Here is a 15,572-nt window from a genome sequence, read left to right on the forward strand (position 1 = left end):
CCTAAATCCAACAAAGCGCAGGTTGTTGCGTCTCGCTCTGTTTTCGGCGTCGCCAACCCTCCACAGTAGGTGGCGATGGGATGCCTTGAGCTCCGCCATGTCTTTTTTCAGGGTAGTGATCGAGTCCTCCGCCTCGCCCATCCGCGCCTCAGCAGAAGTCACCCTGTCAGACAAATTCCGGAAGTCTTGATTCAGTAGCGTCACTTCCGAGCCCACTTCGCCTATCTTGACCTCCAGGGTCGCACGGGATTCCTGGATATCAGCTCGAGAAGCCTGGATGGCCCCCATCAGCAGTTCAGTGTCAGAGCGTACACTTGATGCGGTCGTGAGGGTCTCTGCCATCTGCCTCGGCGCTGCGAAGTTGTCCATGGGCCCTTGTTTGGGCGCTTTGGGTAGTGGGTCCCTCTTCCCCATGTTGTGCACGTTAGCTGTGTCAAGCACGCAGGGCAAGCAAAGATGTACCCTACCTCCCGGGCACTAGTCGTGGCCTAATGGACAGGCCGTCGCGCCTGCACCCCACCTGGTCCGCCGGGGGTCCAAGAGCCCACACCGGAGTTCACGTGGGCCACTGCCTGCTCCGCCTCGCACCCCGCTGTAACCGGATCACTGGTAGGAGGCGTCAGGTAAGTTCTTCAGTCCCCCTATCTCCGTCGGGCGCCTCCCAGGTTTTGCTCACCAGGCCCCGAGCCTTTGCCACCGCCCGCAGGGGGGGGGGGGGCGCTGCGCTAAAGTTCCTTCGTTCTCCGGGGTACAAGCAGTGATCAGGGCCTCTCACAGGTGGGCCGGGGCCGAGCGGCCGGTGACGGGTGTGCACCGCAAGCCCCCAGGCGACCCCTGTTGTTTCCGTGTTCGTAGGGTGGTCGGCCGTCTGAGTACCTCAATGGCGCCTGATTGTGCGAATTTCACCGGCCACAGGGCGGTGAGGGCACCGCAGGGTCTGAGGCCAGGACTGGGGTCTTTAGATCTTCAGTTCGCGGCTCCGGCCGCCATCTTGGTGTAACCCGAGGCCCGTGGCCGGCTCACGATAGATCCTCTGGGGCTCCCTCTCAGGCTCCACCCCCGGTAAGGCCGTCACCTTATGCCTCTCCGCCGCTCACCTTATGGGCCCCCAGGATGATGGCTCGACGTTCTCTCGGTATCCCTCAGTACCCCACGGGCGCTCTCGCCGCCATCTTGGGTAGGGGGCCGATCGGTACCGGAGCTTCTGACTCCGTGGATCGGGGTTGCCCAGGCCCGACAAATCACCACACCGAGAGCCCCGTCCTCCGACCCCTCTGCAGGGGCCCGCCGCCGGACCTGGAAGCCAGGTTTCCGCTCTATTGGCGATCTCCGGGCGTCGCGGCCGCCATCTTGTCTCCGGCCGGGCGCGCAAAGAGGGAACAAAAAGTCAGGAAATCGGACGTTCCACGCCAGTACACCGCTCATTGCTCACCTCCGCTTGGTCTCGCCGTGTCCCTTAGTCGCCCCTGTTACTTTGGTGGGTTTTGTTGGGTATCAAAGTGACGGATCATGAAGCAGCTCGCCGGGAGCTCCGGAGCCACACGTTTTAGCACGCCATGGTGTTGGCCATGCCCCCCTATTAAACACACTTTCTGACCATACAACTCATTCATACAAGAGCAAAAAGGAAAGATTAATTAAAAAAGGCAAATTATTAAATCACAGATTTGTTAAAAGATGCTTATCTTCTCTTGACATCAGATACAGTAAAATATTAAACAAAATTCTTCATTAACAAAATGTATACACATTAAAAACTCATTACAGTACACAAGTGGGAAACAAAAGCCAAAGGAATTGATGAATCCAATTAGCATGAGGTAAGTACATTAGTGACACATATAATCCTACTCTGATATTAAATTTAATTTTTTCACCAGAGTTGTTATCACCAGAACTTAAAGTACTTCAACTCAAACAAAAAATGGGGCATCAACGCGTTTCGGTGGGCACAATATTTGGAAGCCAACCCCTTCTTCAGGATACAATAGTTGAATCCCACAGAATATTTAAAATATCTCATACGGGGACAACGAACACTTCCTATAAATCCGGATATACGTATAGATGCCGCTAAGGCGGCTATCTTACTTTCTGTAGGGCGTGGTCCTGACTCAAAGTTTCCTTAAGGGCCACTCTAGCTTCAGTCTAGCATCAGTCAAAAAGTATCTTCATACGCTCTTTTATATAGCGCAAAAACTTTCAGGTGCTTAGAGCCTGCTTCACGTGATATCGGGCTACTTTGTAGTCCCTCTGTCACAGCCAACACCGTTCTGATAATCTTAATACGGGCTCTTCAATCAGGCACACGTTCCCTTGTGTTTCATCCCTGGCTGGACTGTTCCCATGAGGCACATGGTCAAGTCTGATTTGCATATGGCCAGGTCTAAACTGGGGTGGCATGATGAGCAAAAGAATGATGGATTTAACCCAGATCGTTTGACTTGGGGGTGAATGTTTTGATTTGTTCTGCATTCCGTCCATCAATTGTGTGTCTTTTGCTTCCTCGCCCTAAGTGCGCAATGTATGCCCAGACGTGGGTTCTGGGCTCACTGTGCCACTGGATTCAAGCTATCCTGGCTGAAGAGGGGTGAAACCCCAAAACGGGTCCTAGGATGCTTGTTTCCGGTTCAGGGAAGACCTGGCTTAGCAGTTTGGGCTGGACTGTTCTCATGAGGCACAGGGTCAAGACTGATTTGCATTTGGCCAGGTCTAAACTGGGATGGCATGGTGAGCAAAAGAATGATGGGTTTAACCTAGATCACTTGACTGGGGGTGAATGTTTTGATTTGTTCTACATTCCGTCCATCAATTGTGTGTCTTATGCCTGTAATATTACAGCCCTGGGTACATTTATAAGGCAGTCCTATGGTTCTATTCTACACAACCTTCTGGTTCTCGGTGATTTTAACATCCACCCATGTGGAGACCCAATGACAACCTGCATTTCTGAGTTAGGCTGTCCTCTGATGAGGGGAATTCACTTTGAATATCTTGCTCAGGGGGAACTACTAAATGAATTTGATATGATGTCCCTGATGTCCTTATCCAATCCACATAGTACATTTCCCGTCCCCACCTTTAAAGGGAGAGGTAGGGGGTCTTTTATAGATTACATTTTAATTTCATCTTCTTTACAAACTTTATTCTGTGGTTTCAACATCATGGAGAGTGTCTACAGTGACCATAACCCGCTCTGTATCCAAGTGTGTGGCCCGCTTTTAGCGCGAATTAGCAGTGCGACAATTAAGGGTACGCTTAGACTAACTGATGGCACACGTCAGCTTAAATGGTTCCAGATTTCTCCAGATTACTTTTATTGTTCAGTAATAGAATCCTGTGCTTCTGAGTTAGTGTTGTGTACCTCTGAAGGTACATTCCCTGGCGAGATTATTAGTTCTTATAAATTCATCTACATCAAAGTTGGTGAACTTTTAAGCGTACTGACCGGCAGAATAGCGACCTCTCCCCCAGATAGTTTGATTCTTCTTGCTCCCAGGCTGCAAAAAAGCTGAGGGAAGCCCTGTCAGCTAAGCCAAGAAGTCAATCTCAGGTTTGCACGTGTCGCAAAGAATATAAAACAACATTGACCAAACGGAAGGGCATTCTGAAGACGGAGGCTTGGATGGAGTTGATTCAGTCAAGTACCCTCAGGAATAGCTCTAGGTTTTGGAGCATTGTTAACAGACCCCTTTTTGAATAAGAAGCTGGGGGCACTAGATTCACATATTACTGAGGAGGAATGGGTGCTTCATTTTAAATCAATATTTGAAAGCCCTATGGAGCAATGTGGTCAGCCATGCCGTGATATGAACGCCTCTGTTGGCTGGCATTGCAGGGTTAACCAGCAACAAAGCTCCAGGACCAGATGGTATTCCCCCAGATTTGTTTAAGTCTGATCCATTCTTTTGGGCACCAGTCCCTGAGGCTGCGTTTAACGCAGCTGCTTAAAAACAGTTGCCCTGAGTCCTGGGCCACCTCTACTATAGTCCCCGTTTTCAAGAAGGGTGATCGGAATAGCACTTATTGCGGTAGGCCAATCTCACTTCTTGACTCAGTGGTTAAGGTTGTGGGCTGTATACCTTTAGAAAGATTATCCACCTGGGCAGAGAAGCACAAGATCTTGTCTGACATCCAGTATGGATTTCATCCTGGGCGATCAACTGTGGCCCAATACTTTAATTTAACTATGTTATTAATCAAATATACTGTCGCGCCCAGGTACTCTCTACCTAGCCTTCATGGACTTGTCCTCCATATTTGAATGCGTGAATAGGGTTAAACTGTGGCAGTCCATGAGGGTAATGGGGTAGAGAATAACATTGTTCATTTTTTAGAGGCTCTTCATAAGTCAACCAAGGCCAATGTTAGATTCTCCCATGACCTCCGTGTCTCAAGGGACTTTGAGATAAAGAGGGGAGTCCAGCAAGGCTGTATTCTGGCCCCATTTTTGTTTAATTTTTACATTAATGATTTGGACAGAGTTTTCAGAGCTACTGGGGTAGATTATCCAAATGTAGGGCGACGTGGCCTTTATGCGGACAATAAGATCTTATTTACCCTGCCCTAGGAGTCTGCGTACATTACTACCCAGGGGGTCCTTGTTTTTCTCATTCCCTTTATGCGGACAATGCCATCCTTTTATCGAGGACTGCTATAGGTCTGCAATCCTTGCTAGATGCATTTTCCAACTTCATGGTGGACCGGGACCTATCAATCAACAACTCAAAATCTAATATAATGCAGGTTGGGTCTTGACCCCCAAAAAACTTTCAATTCAGAGTCAGCCCCTCTAAAGTCTTCCACACTGATGTTTTTTCTTATCTTGGGGACCTTTTGGATGATCAAACAAAACGGGGGCCACTAATTTCTAGGAAAAGGGAAGACTTGGCCTGTGTGAACGCAGCTATTTTTAATGTTGCCTCTAAACTAGGGAAGTGACCAATTGCAGCTCTGCTGAAAGTGTACCAAGCGAAAAGTGTGGCTATAGCTAGTTATGGAAGTGCAATATGGGGACATATCACTGTGGATTCTCTTCAGGTGATTGAGAATAATTTTTTGAAGCGCTTGCTCTGTGTGCCACGTGGTCTGTCAAATTTGGAGGACCATGAAGAACTGGGGGTCCCCATTTTAAGTGATACCCTGGCACTACACCCACTTGTGTTTTGGTTGAAGTGTTGGTCGAATCAGGCGTTAACTCTTAATCATCTGATTTTAAAAGAGTGTATGTCTCTCGATAATGTATCCCGAATACCGTGGATTAATTATATTAAAAGTCACCTCGAAGGGTTAGGGCATGCTGATTTATATTCTAATCCTGAAATCATTGTAAAAAAGTACGTGGAGTTAATCAGGGAATCCTTCCTCACTCTAAGGCAGGGGTCTTCAAACTGTGGGGCGCGACCCCCAGGGGTGCCGTGGAGTGATATGAAGGGGGTCGCGCCTTCCCAGTCACACTTCTGCCCTGGCCTAAGGGGCTTCAGCTTCCCTCCTCCCCCGTCCTGAGTCTCAGCCTGGGCTGCTGTAGTGCAGCTTGCGCTCCTGGGGCCTCGGCTGGGCAGTGTCTGGAGTCTTATCTCCGGCACGCCCAAGTTTTTCACAGGTCTTTAAAGACCATTTGCATATTTACATGACGTTTTTTAACTGGTTACCGAGGCTTAGTTTTTTTATGGTTCCAGTACCCCCTGGGTCCCCACTCTGCCTATTCCTTACATTTGTATTTTTACACTTACTGCTATAGTGTGAGAATGCATTTAATGAAAAGGAATATAAAGTTGGGTTGCCAAAAGAAAATTCCTGCCGAGTATTGTTTAAAGAGCCTGTAGAGAGAGACCTGCTCTTGATACTAAATAGAGTTATTAATAAAAAAGTATGTATTAATTAGTTCTCTGATTTTTCTGTCTTTGTTCTCTTTAATTATCAGTCATGGATCATTGAGGCAGCCCTAGAACACAATTAAAAGTGCTTTCTATTTATATTTGCTGTTCTAAGTATTCACAGATAAGTGCTAAAAATACAGCTTTAGGTGACTGCTTATTTCTCGGCCATCAAAATAATGAGCTGGTAACCCTAATCATGAGACTGGAAGTTTGCATTCAGACAACTCACTCCTCATTCTCTCCTTCACTTTCACGCTCACCCTGCACTCACAGCGATCACAATGCACTCACACTGATCACCATGCACTCATAGTGATCACAATGCACTCACACTGATCGCCATGCACTGACAGCGATCGCCATGCACTCACACTGATCACAATGCACTCACAGCGATCACAATGCACTCACACTGATCACCATGCACTCATAGTGATCACAATGCACTCACACTGAACGCCATGCACTCACAGCGATCGCCATGCACTCACACTGATCACAATGCACTCACACTGATCACCATGCACTCACACTGATGACCATGCACGCACACCATTCACATGCTCACCATGCATTCACAGTGATCACAATGCACTCACACTGATCACCATGCACTCACACCATTCACCCCCTCACCCTGCACTCACAGTGATCACAATGCACTCACACTGATCACCATGCAGTCACAACATTCACCCGCTCACCCTGCACTCACAGTGATCACAATGCACTCACACTGATCACCATGCACTCACACTGATCACCATGCACTCACAACACTCACCCGCTCACCCTGCATTCACAGTGATCACGCTGCACTAACAATGCGGTTGCATTGATCACCCTGAACCTCACCCTGCAGTCACATGAGCACACTACGTACCCTGCACTCATGTAACACTTCACTCACCTGTCCCCCCTCACTGCTCAATCTGCAGCGCACTCAAACAAGGCCATCACTAACCATGCATTAATTCGTCCCACTCTGCACTTACAGCCAAACCCAAATTCATATGGTCACCTCACTCACCCTACAGTCACTCCTTTTACCCTACTCTCACACTGCTGCATCGCTCGCCGTGCAGTCACATGGGCTATCTTGTCACCCACACAGTGCAGAAGGTTAAAGTGCCTGGTACAAAGAACATGTACCATGCACATCACAGAACTGAGTGTGAGTAAACTATGAGTAGCGCTCTAAAAAAATGAAATGTTTGTCAGAAAGGTGCTATAGAGAGAAGAGGTGTATTATTGGTGAGTGGTAGTGAGGGAATTCATGGAGAAGGTGGAAAGACTGTTGCACAGTGTGCGACCAGTACTAGGCCCCCCAACCCGAAGTTCGAGTCTAGTGGATCCCCTGCTTCTGCCTATTATTATTTACATTTGTAGCGCCCTACCGTTACTAAAAGTTGTCCTGGGGCTAATAACCACGAGAAACACACAGAAGGGAAAGGAGAACCAGCCAAATTAGGTGACCTACAGAGTATTGAGCCAGGTTTATATATCTTCCTAAAGGATAATAGATTCTTGGTGGAGCGAAGCAAAGGAGGGTGCAAGTTCCATAACTGCGCGGCCTGCACCGAAACAGCGAGACAGACAATTCATGCCTTCCTGAATTAGGGAACAATAAGCAGAGTGGCACAGGGCAAGAGGAGCATACGGGTCTGACCCATATGCTCCATGAGGAGAGGTGAGAGAAAAACAAAGGGAGTGGGAGAATTCGATTGAAGAGGTCAGGGATGAGGTGAAATGGGAAGTTCTGAAGCGAAGCGCAGACACGCAAGAAGTGAGTGTGAGCAAAAGATGAGGGCTACTGTTAAACTGTGAGATAAGATAGCTGAGAGATGATCTGTGACCTAAAAAGATAATTTGATGCGACATGGGCGAGGGACAGCAGTGATAGGGGAAGAAAGGGAGTATTGGGGTGTGTGCTGAGCAGTGAATAATTTGTAATACAACATATGCCAAGGCCCTCACCAGTAGGCCACTGCAACTTTAACCACCCACCATTGCCTGGCCTGTGCAACGACCAACCATAACACTCACACAAGTGTGACTATTCAGACTATTTCAAGTCCCCAAAGCTATAAAGAATGGCATGGGTGTCAGGAGGTTATAATTTTTAGTATATATTGAATTAATAAACAGCTGTTCTGCTCATCTCTAAATTATACAGACAGAGCCACCATCTAGAAGTCTGTCATAGTGCCAGTGTGCATAGGCACAGGAAACCACCTTCTCAAATTAGGCACTGGTCCTAAGGTAACAGGTGAGAGGGACGTTCATTCAAGAAGGTGTGAAAGACAAAGGGGAGATGTGAAAGATGAATGGGGGGACTGGAGAGGTGTAAGATACAAATAGACACAAATTTGAATGGAGAGACTTGAGGTGAATGAGAAGTGCTGAGGTGCACGGGAGGAGACGGGGCCAGAGAGGCCATGAGATAAATGTGAAAGACTGTTAGAGATGAGGGCAGGGAAAGACAGAATGGCAAGAGGTGATTAAAGGTGAAGTGAGAATTTGAATTGGGGGAAGTCAGATGTTGTAAAAAGGGGTGAAAGAAAATGGCCTACAGTGTGAGAGAAGGATCCGGGGTTGGGAGAGGAGAGAAGAGAGGGATGAGAGGAAAGGGGCATGGGTAAAATGCTTAACGCTGCACCACCTGGGGTCTCTATCCACACATGAGCGGTTTTTATTGACGAGGTTTCGCATTGATCTTTTTCACTTCCTGCTAGCCATGCCCATAGGGTGCAGTAGAGGTCAAGTGCTAGCACCCTGTGGCTTTGACGGACAGTCTTCACAGGATTTGCTACATTTTATGCTTTTTTGTTATTTTTTTGTGATCCCTCAAAGGTATTTTTTAGTTTCTATTTAAAAGAGGATGAATTTTACCCAGGCTCATACTGCCTTCCTGAATCTTCACCTGTTGAAGGAGGATTGTATATTTTTTATTGTGGGCTACCTAAAACCCACTGTGAAAACCAGGGTTTGCTTGGATATGTAGCCATTTGGTTGATGAATCACCTAGGTCTTAGAGGTCAAGGAGGACCAGCTCATCCTCGAAGGGAAAACCCAACCTAAGGGAGATGCTTTTATGGTACTATGCATTTTACTGTTATAGATTACAATGGGAGGTTGTGCAATGGGTTCACTTCATATTTTATAAAGTGTGTTATTTAATGAATTCATGTTTTAATGTATTATGTGCAACTTTTATTGTTTTATCTATGTGAAACCGAATAAAGATTACTTGACTTGACCAGAACAGGTTTTTGGTTAAAGGAAGATTCTTGGATTCCAATGGAATGTAAGAGTCCAGCCTCATTATATTGAGTGAAGTAACTCTCTATTCAATGAACTAAGACCTTTGCAATGGAGATGAAGTCGCCCAATTGGATATGTTAATAATTTAACCACATTCTTTGATTTCTAGTTACTCTTTGCTACTGGAGGACATTCTGTTCCCCTACCTAGCATAGTAAAAATCAACCATATGAAAACTGAAGACAGCGTAATAATCCTAAGGAACGGCAAAATAGTATCATTAGAATAGGAAACGAATTGATGGACTGATTTACAAAGGTACATTTACACTTGTAGATCTGTTCCTAGCCCTACATGTAACTCTCCACTTTTTTTTTTCTCCAGTTTGGGGTGGAGATTTACACCTAGGTGAAGACTAACATATCTCCCTGCCGTCTAATGAGAGGATCAATCAATCAATCAATCAATCAATAAATCAGAGTACTTGTAGAGCGCGCTACTTACCCGTGAGGGTCTCAAGGCGCTGAGGGGAGGGGGTGCTGCTACTGCTTGAAGAGCCAGGTCTTGAGGAGTCTTCTGAAGGCGAGTAGGTCTTGGGTCTGCCGTATGTGGGTAGGGAGGGTGTTCCAGGTCTTGGCGGCGAGGTAGGAAAAGGATCTGCCACTGGAGGTTGTTCGTTGGATGCGAGGGACAGTGGCGAGGGCGAGGCTGGCAGAGCGGAGCTGGCACATGGGATTGTAGAAGCTGAGTCTGCTGTTAAGGTAGGCTGGTCCGGCGTTGTGGAGTGCTTTGTGTGCGTGGGTGAGGAGCTTGAAGGTGATCCTCTTGTCGACGGGGAGCCAGTGTAGGTCTCTCAGGTGGGGGGTGATGTGGCTGCGGCAGGGGACGTTGACGATTAGTCGGGCAGAGGCGTTTTGGATGCATTGTAGTGGTTGTAGTCGTTGTAGGTGTTTGGCTGGGATTCCTGCGTAGAGTGCATTGCCATAGTCCAGTCTGCTGCTGACGAGGGCCTGTGTCACCGTTCTTCTTGTTTCGGTCGGGATCCACTTGTAGATCCTGCGGAGCATGCGGAGGATGTTGTAGCAGGAGGAGGAGACGGCGTTTACCTGCTTGGCCATGGAGAGGGAGGAGTCGAGGATGAATCCTAGGTTACGTGCATGGTCGGTGTGTGTCGGTGCTGTTCCCAGTGTGGTCGGCCACCAGGAGTAGTCTCAGGCTGAGGGAGTGGGTCCGAGGATGAGTAACTCGTCTTGTCCGAGTTCAGCTTGAGACGGCTTTTCCTCATCCAGTCGGCGACTGCCTTCATTCCCTCGTGGAGGTTGGTTTAGGCAGTGTGTGGGTCCTTGGTGAGGGAGAGGATGAGCTGGGTGTCGTCGGCGTAGGAGATGATGTTGAGGTCGTGCTGGCGGGCCACTTGTGCGAGGGGGACCATGTAGATGTTGAACAGCGTCGGGCTGAGGGATGGCCCCTTCTTTGAATTATTTTATGGGCGGTAAAGCTTCTACTAGAAACTGTTCACCTCCTGGTGGAGATCTCCACTACCGGGGTGGTGACCTTCCTATGATAAAGTGTAGGGAAATTAATAAAATGTATTTATTAAAAAATATTTAAATCATTTTTAATGTATATTTAAGCTCCTACTAATAATATAAAAATGTGCAGCACATCAGCACTTCAAATTAAACATATATTAAATCATTTAAAAAAATGTAAGCATTACATTTATAAATGTAATTTATCAACAATGCTTTTACCAAAAATAAGCCACTAAAGTCACCTATGTTGTCAACAACGTGTTGTTCCACTTCATCTGTTTTTGAGAGGCGCATGACATTACTACAAACTTTATGTTGAATTTCTATTACCATAACTATTGCCCTCCCAGAATTACGCTGCTCGCTTCCTCATCCTTAACCTGGAGTGTCATCATTTTAATACCAGTTGGCTCCGCTTTAAAGGAGAATAGACTTCTCCATAGACTTCTTGGTGTTCATCGTTCGACCTTGCTATTTGTTACTGATTGATAGTATCCATATTTCATGTAAGAACTTTCTGTACTTGTTTAGGATTATTGCAAGGTGGAGGCAGCCAAAAGGGCAGGAGATTAATTTGACAAGCTATCACTGCTCTTGTGATGTGGGCTCTATTTATTCCTTGTTTAAAGTTATATAAAATGTGTTTAAATGAGATGGGTTACTTCAGTCTGTGCGACAATTAATGGCCTTTCTGATGTTTCAAATTATTTTTCATACATACCGAAAGTCAGTGTTAGTTCTTAACGAACCAAAATAGTGATTCGATTGTTAATAAATGCAAAATCCTTTCGTACATATGGGCCTCAGTGGACTATTAAGCATGTGTCTGTACAACAACTACTGACCCTTCATTTTGCAAAGGTATTTATGAGTGACCAATTGACGTTCAGTGCATACATATACTATACATACTATTCTATAGGATGAGGCGCTGACATGCTGCAAATAAACCGGGATTTTCACCACACAGACTGTAATCGTTGCAAATATTGGTGTTGTTTTGAGATGCTAAATATCAGGTCGGTGGAGAATGACAGTAAACTGTGGCATGGTATACTAATGTAAACAATCTGATGCTAACAATGTGAAGTGTGTGGTCTTTTTGTAGGCTTGGTGCACAAACCTAACCTAGTCTAGTAAGACAATATATTGATTTAAATCACCACAGAGAAAAACCCTTCTAAAATTCCTTTTGTTGTTAATAAGTGTATTAACATAAACCATAAAAAGAAATATACTCATTTATTAGCTCGCATTACTTTAACGTACCATGTACATTGTTAGTATACTCATTAGATGTATCATAAACCATGCACTATGATTATTTTATGTAGGAATGAAGTCATTTTGTTGTTCTGCTTTGCAGGGAGATCGAATGTGGCATTTTGCCATATCTGTATTCCTGATTGAGTTATATGGACACAACCTACTTTTGACCGCTGTGTTTGGTCTCGTGGTAGCTGGATCCGTGTTGGTGTTTGGGCCATTAATTGGTGACTGGATTGACAGGAAACCAAGAAATACAGGTATCTTTGATTGTATTGTGGCACACCGTTGCAATGGACTGTATCTATGAGCTACAGCAGAAAAAAGTTAATTGAACTAACTGATATTCAGTTAATTTCTACTCATTTATTTTCTTTGTGAGATGATGTATTATTACCTAAAAAGATCAAGAACCCCTTTATGGAAACATAACACATGTAATTATCAATTGTGTGTTACTCATTGAATGCAAAAGACTTATTTCCAGAGCTGGAGGTGTGAACTTACTTGTTGACGTGTAACATATTTGCCCACCTATAAGCTGCCAGTTGTGAAAATTAGATTTGATTTTCTTTATCAGTCTCCTATAATCATCTTACTCCAAATGTACAATGCAAATTTGTGATGCTATGTTTTTTAGGGATGTGTGAAGATGTGATGCTAAACAATTCAAAATTGTGTGGAATTGTATTTAGAAACTTTGTCATCGTCTTAAAATACTTAGCTCAGAAACTTCAAGAAACAAGCATTGGCAAAACGAATGGGCCTGGTCTTAGCGGAATGTTGTATGGTAATGTGAAGCACTACAATTAAATAGAGAATGAGAATGGATATGCATGTATGTGGAATCAAAGAAATGTGGAATAATATTGGTCCAGGTTAACTGGGCAGGTGACATATGCACTGTCAAGCCAGATCTAATCCATGTAGGTTAATGACCTACTCCCATCTGTGCTGCTGTCAGAGAAAAACAACATCAATTAATAGTAATCTAATATACTTTAATATCATGGGTGTGCCCCTGAAAGTTCAAGCTCAGGCAGTGTTGCAAGGATTCTGCTCCTACACAGAACTGTGCACAGAGACCCAGGACCTCAGTCAATTGTGGTGGACCAAAAACCTCACCTCAGTACCTAGAAACCCTAACCAGCTAGCATCAGTGTCACATTAGCTCTTCGTCCTATACCAAAGGAACCAATGATTAGACAATCCAGAACATGGGACTTAGGTTATACTCAGGAATGGTGGGAAGCAAAAACACTCTTTTATTTGTTATTCTCATACCAGTCCACAAGAGGAGTAAAAAAGAGACACAGGAAAGGTTAAAATATTTATTTTAACGACGTACTCTCAGATGCAGTATTTTTGCTAACATAAGCAGACATATGATTAGAAATAATATGATCAGCATTGTTACAATCCCATAAAACAAAAAAGGAGAAATCGTATTACAATGATGGTGAAAACAGGTCTTATAGTGCTCCCTAGCTAGAAACTAATTATATAAAATATAGAAGGTCTCTTAAGCTTGTGTGGGGGACCCCATACCGCTAAGATCAGCAAAAGTGAATCACATCAGGATCTGCAAATGCTCTCTGTCTCTCTGGAAACGGGATTCTTCCAAGTGTGTGAAATCATGCCTACGGTGCAATATTAAAGGTGCCAGAATCTCCGTTGGCTTGCAGCTGCATGTATGTTATGTCTAAAACGTGAGCCAATCAGTCGGAACAACAGCTACCTTGTCATGATAACCTTGGAGGCTTTAGCACTCACTGTACAGACTAGGGTTGCGATGTAAGTGTAGGGATGCCGAAAACAAGCCTTTCTCATGTGAAGATATTCACGCAGCCTAACTTACAAAAACAGCTATATGCAGTGTTGTGTGCAAAAAGCAGCAAAAGGTAAAATGGCGTTTAAACTTCTAATAAGCCTATGCTAACATAGCAATGTGCGCAAACAAGGCCCAGCCCTCACTACACCCTCCCTTGATCAGAGAACGCACAATAAGGGGGGGGGGCAATTTTTAGAACGCAGAGTTCAAGTTCAAATGAGACAGAACCAAGTTAAAAATTTGCCAAGCTGAATAAATGGGAGTAAAATCCGAATTAGTAACCATAAAACCTATGAAACTCAACAGGGGGGCAAAATATCAAAATACATGTAAATCATAGAGAAAATGAATGAAAAATTCATGAGTCCAGTATGTGTCTATGAAGTAGGAAAAAAATTGTCACTTCAAGCCAACAGCGTATAGGCACAGTACGTTGCAACCGCCTCCAATAGGAAGTTGTTGTTTTCGTCAGTGAACATTTCAGCCATCTAATTCAGTAATGGAAAAGAACACACATGTTTCTCAACAGCCGGAGCCTCTAGCATCATCAGAGGACAACTCAGATGTTCTTCGAGATAACTGCGGGCCAGAAAGTCAAGGGCTGCAGTCCATATATTCCAATTGCCTAGGACTCCATGAGCCGCTGCGCAGGCCATAATCCCGACACCAGAACAGTCTAGTTCATGAGCAACTAAGATACTCATAAGTAGATCATAATCCGGATTAGGAAACACTGTGTTGCAGAGACACAAATCCAGAGCCAATTCAAAATCTCAATCCAGGCAGTGGAAAACTGGCTGCACGTACGTAAAGTACGAAAACGGGAAGGATAAACCATACGTCACACTCAAAGCAGCCAGAGGCAGCGATTCATTGATTTCAAGCATCCGATTGCGAAGTTGGAGCAGCCGGGGCAGGTTGTTGTGGGGCCCAGAATGTGCAACCATTTTTGAGCAGGCAAATGAATAACAGAACACTGGCAGCCAAGGCGAGAATTTAAGGTAAACCACCGAAGAGGCTGGAAAAAATAGAATGAAAAAATGCCGATATCACACCAAATATAGTTTGGAATGAAGTCACAAGTCCAGAACTTACTATTTGAAAAAAGTATGCCAAGCCTGTGGTCGAAGAGGCATTGAATATAGTATGAAATCAATGCTCCGAAATGCAGGGGGGGATCAGTATTTAATAAGGCATGTACCTCGGTACGAGTGTTAGCCACGTGAAGGACGAATGTTTCACGCGCAGATATAAGGGCGACTTCTTTTTGAGACAAAAGAGCCCTTATTCAACTCTGCTTTTAAGGTCGGAATAGAAGGCCAGATGGATACATTGAGCTTCCCATGCGGAGGAGGAAACGGGACATTCTTACAACAGACAACACGTCGGGACACAGTCACTGTGTATGGAATCCCTGCCAGCATACCACAGCAATCTTCATTATTTAAAAGTAAATAACTATCGTTTGCTAACAACGTGAAAGTCGGTTTAATAGTCGGGCGGGTGTACCTTTTAATATATAGGCCAAATTCGGAGCTTCGGAATAACACGAACCGTGCAATTGTATATTTCTACAGACCAATGAGTGATCGGGTGTGGAAGTGCAATCTTCACCTTTTAAATGAACCTCTTTACCCTCCCTCAGGCACCTATAGGTGAACGGCAGAGACCAAACTTCATGGAGATATGCGCTACCTAATGGTTCATATCTGCCTATGGCATAATGCTTCATGCAAGCTTCAAATTTAAACAATGGAAAAGGTAACCTAATTAAGCCATGAATAAGCCAAACAGCAG

At 45.0% G+C, this 15,572-nt stretch overlaps 1 protein-coding gene across 1 annotated transcript in view; it reads left to right on the forward strand.

Moving 5' to 3' along the window:
- Positions 1 to 491: 491 nt before the first annotated feature.
- LOC144784136 (ferroportin-like) overlaps positions 492 to 15,572 on the forward strand; it is a 91,377-nt gene continuing 76,296 nt past the window's right edge. The window contains exons 1-2 of the mRNA XM_078662816.1: positions 492 to 623; positions 12,045 to 12,204. Coding sequence (XP_078518942.1) covers positions 492 to 623; positions 12,045 to 12,204 — 292 coding nt within the window. The remainder of the gene's footprint in view (positions 624 to 12,044; positions 12,205 to 15,572) is intronic.

Source organism: Lissotriton helveticus, chromosome 10 (genome assembly GCF_964261635.1).
Source record: "Lissotriton helveticus chromosome 10, aLisHel1.1, whole genome shotgun sequence".
Taxonomy (NCBI): Eukaryota; Metazoa; Chordata; class Amphibia; order Caudata; family Salamandridae; genus Lissotriton; species Lissotriton helveticus.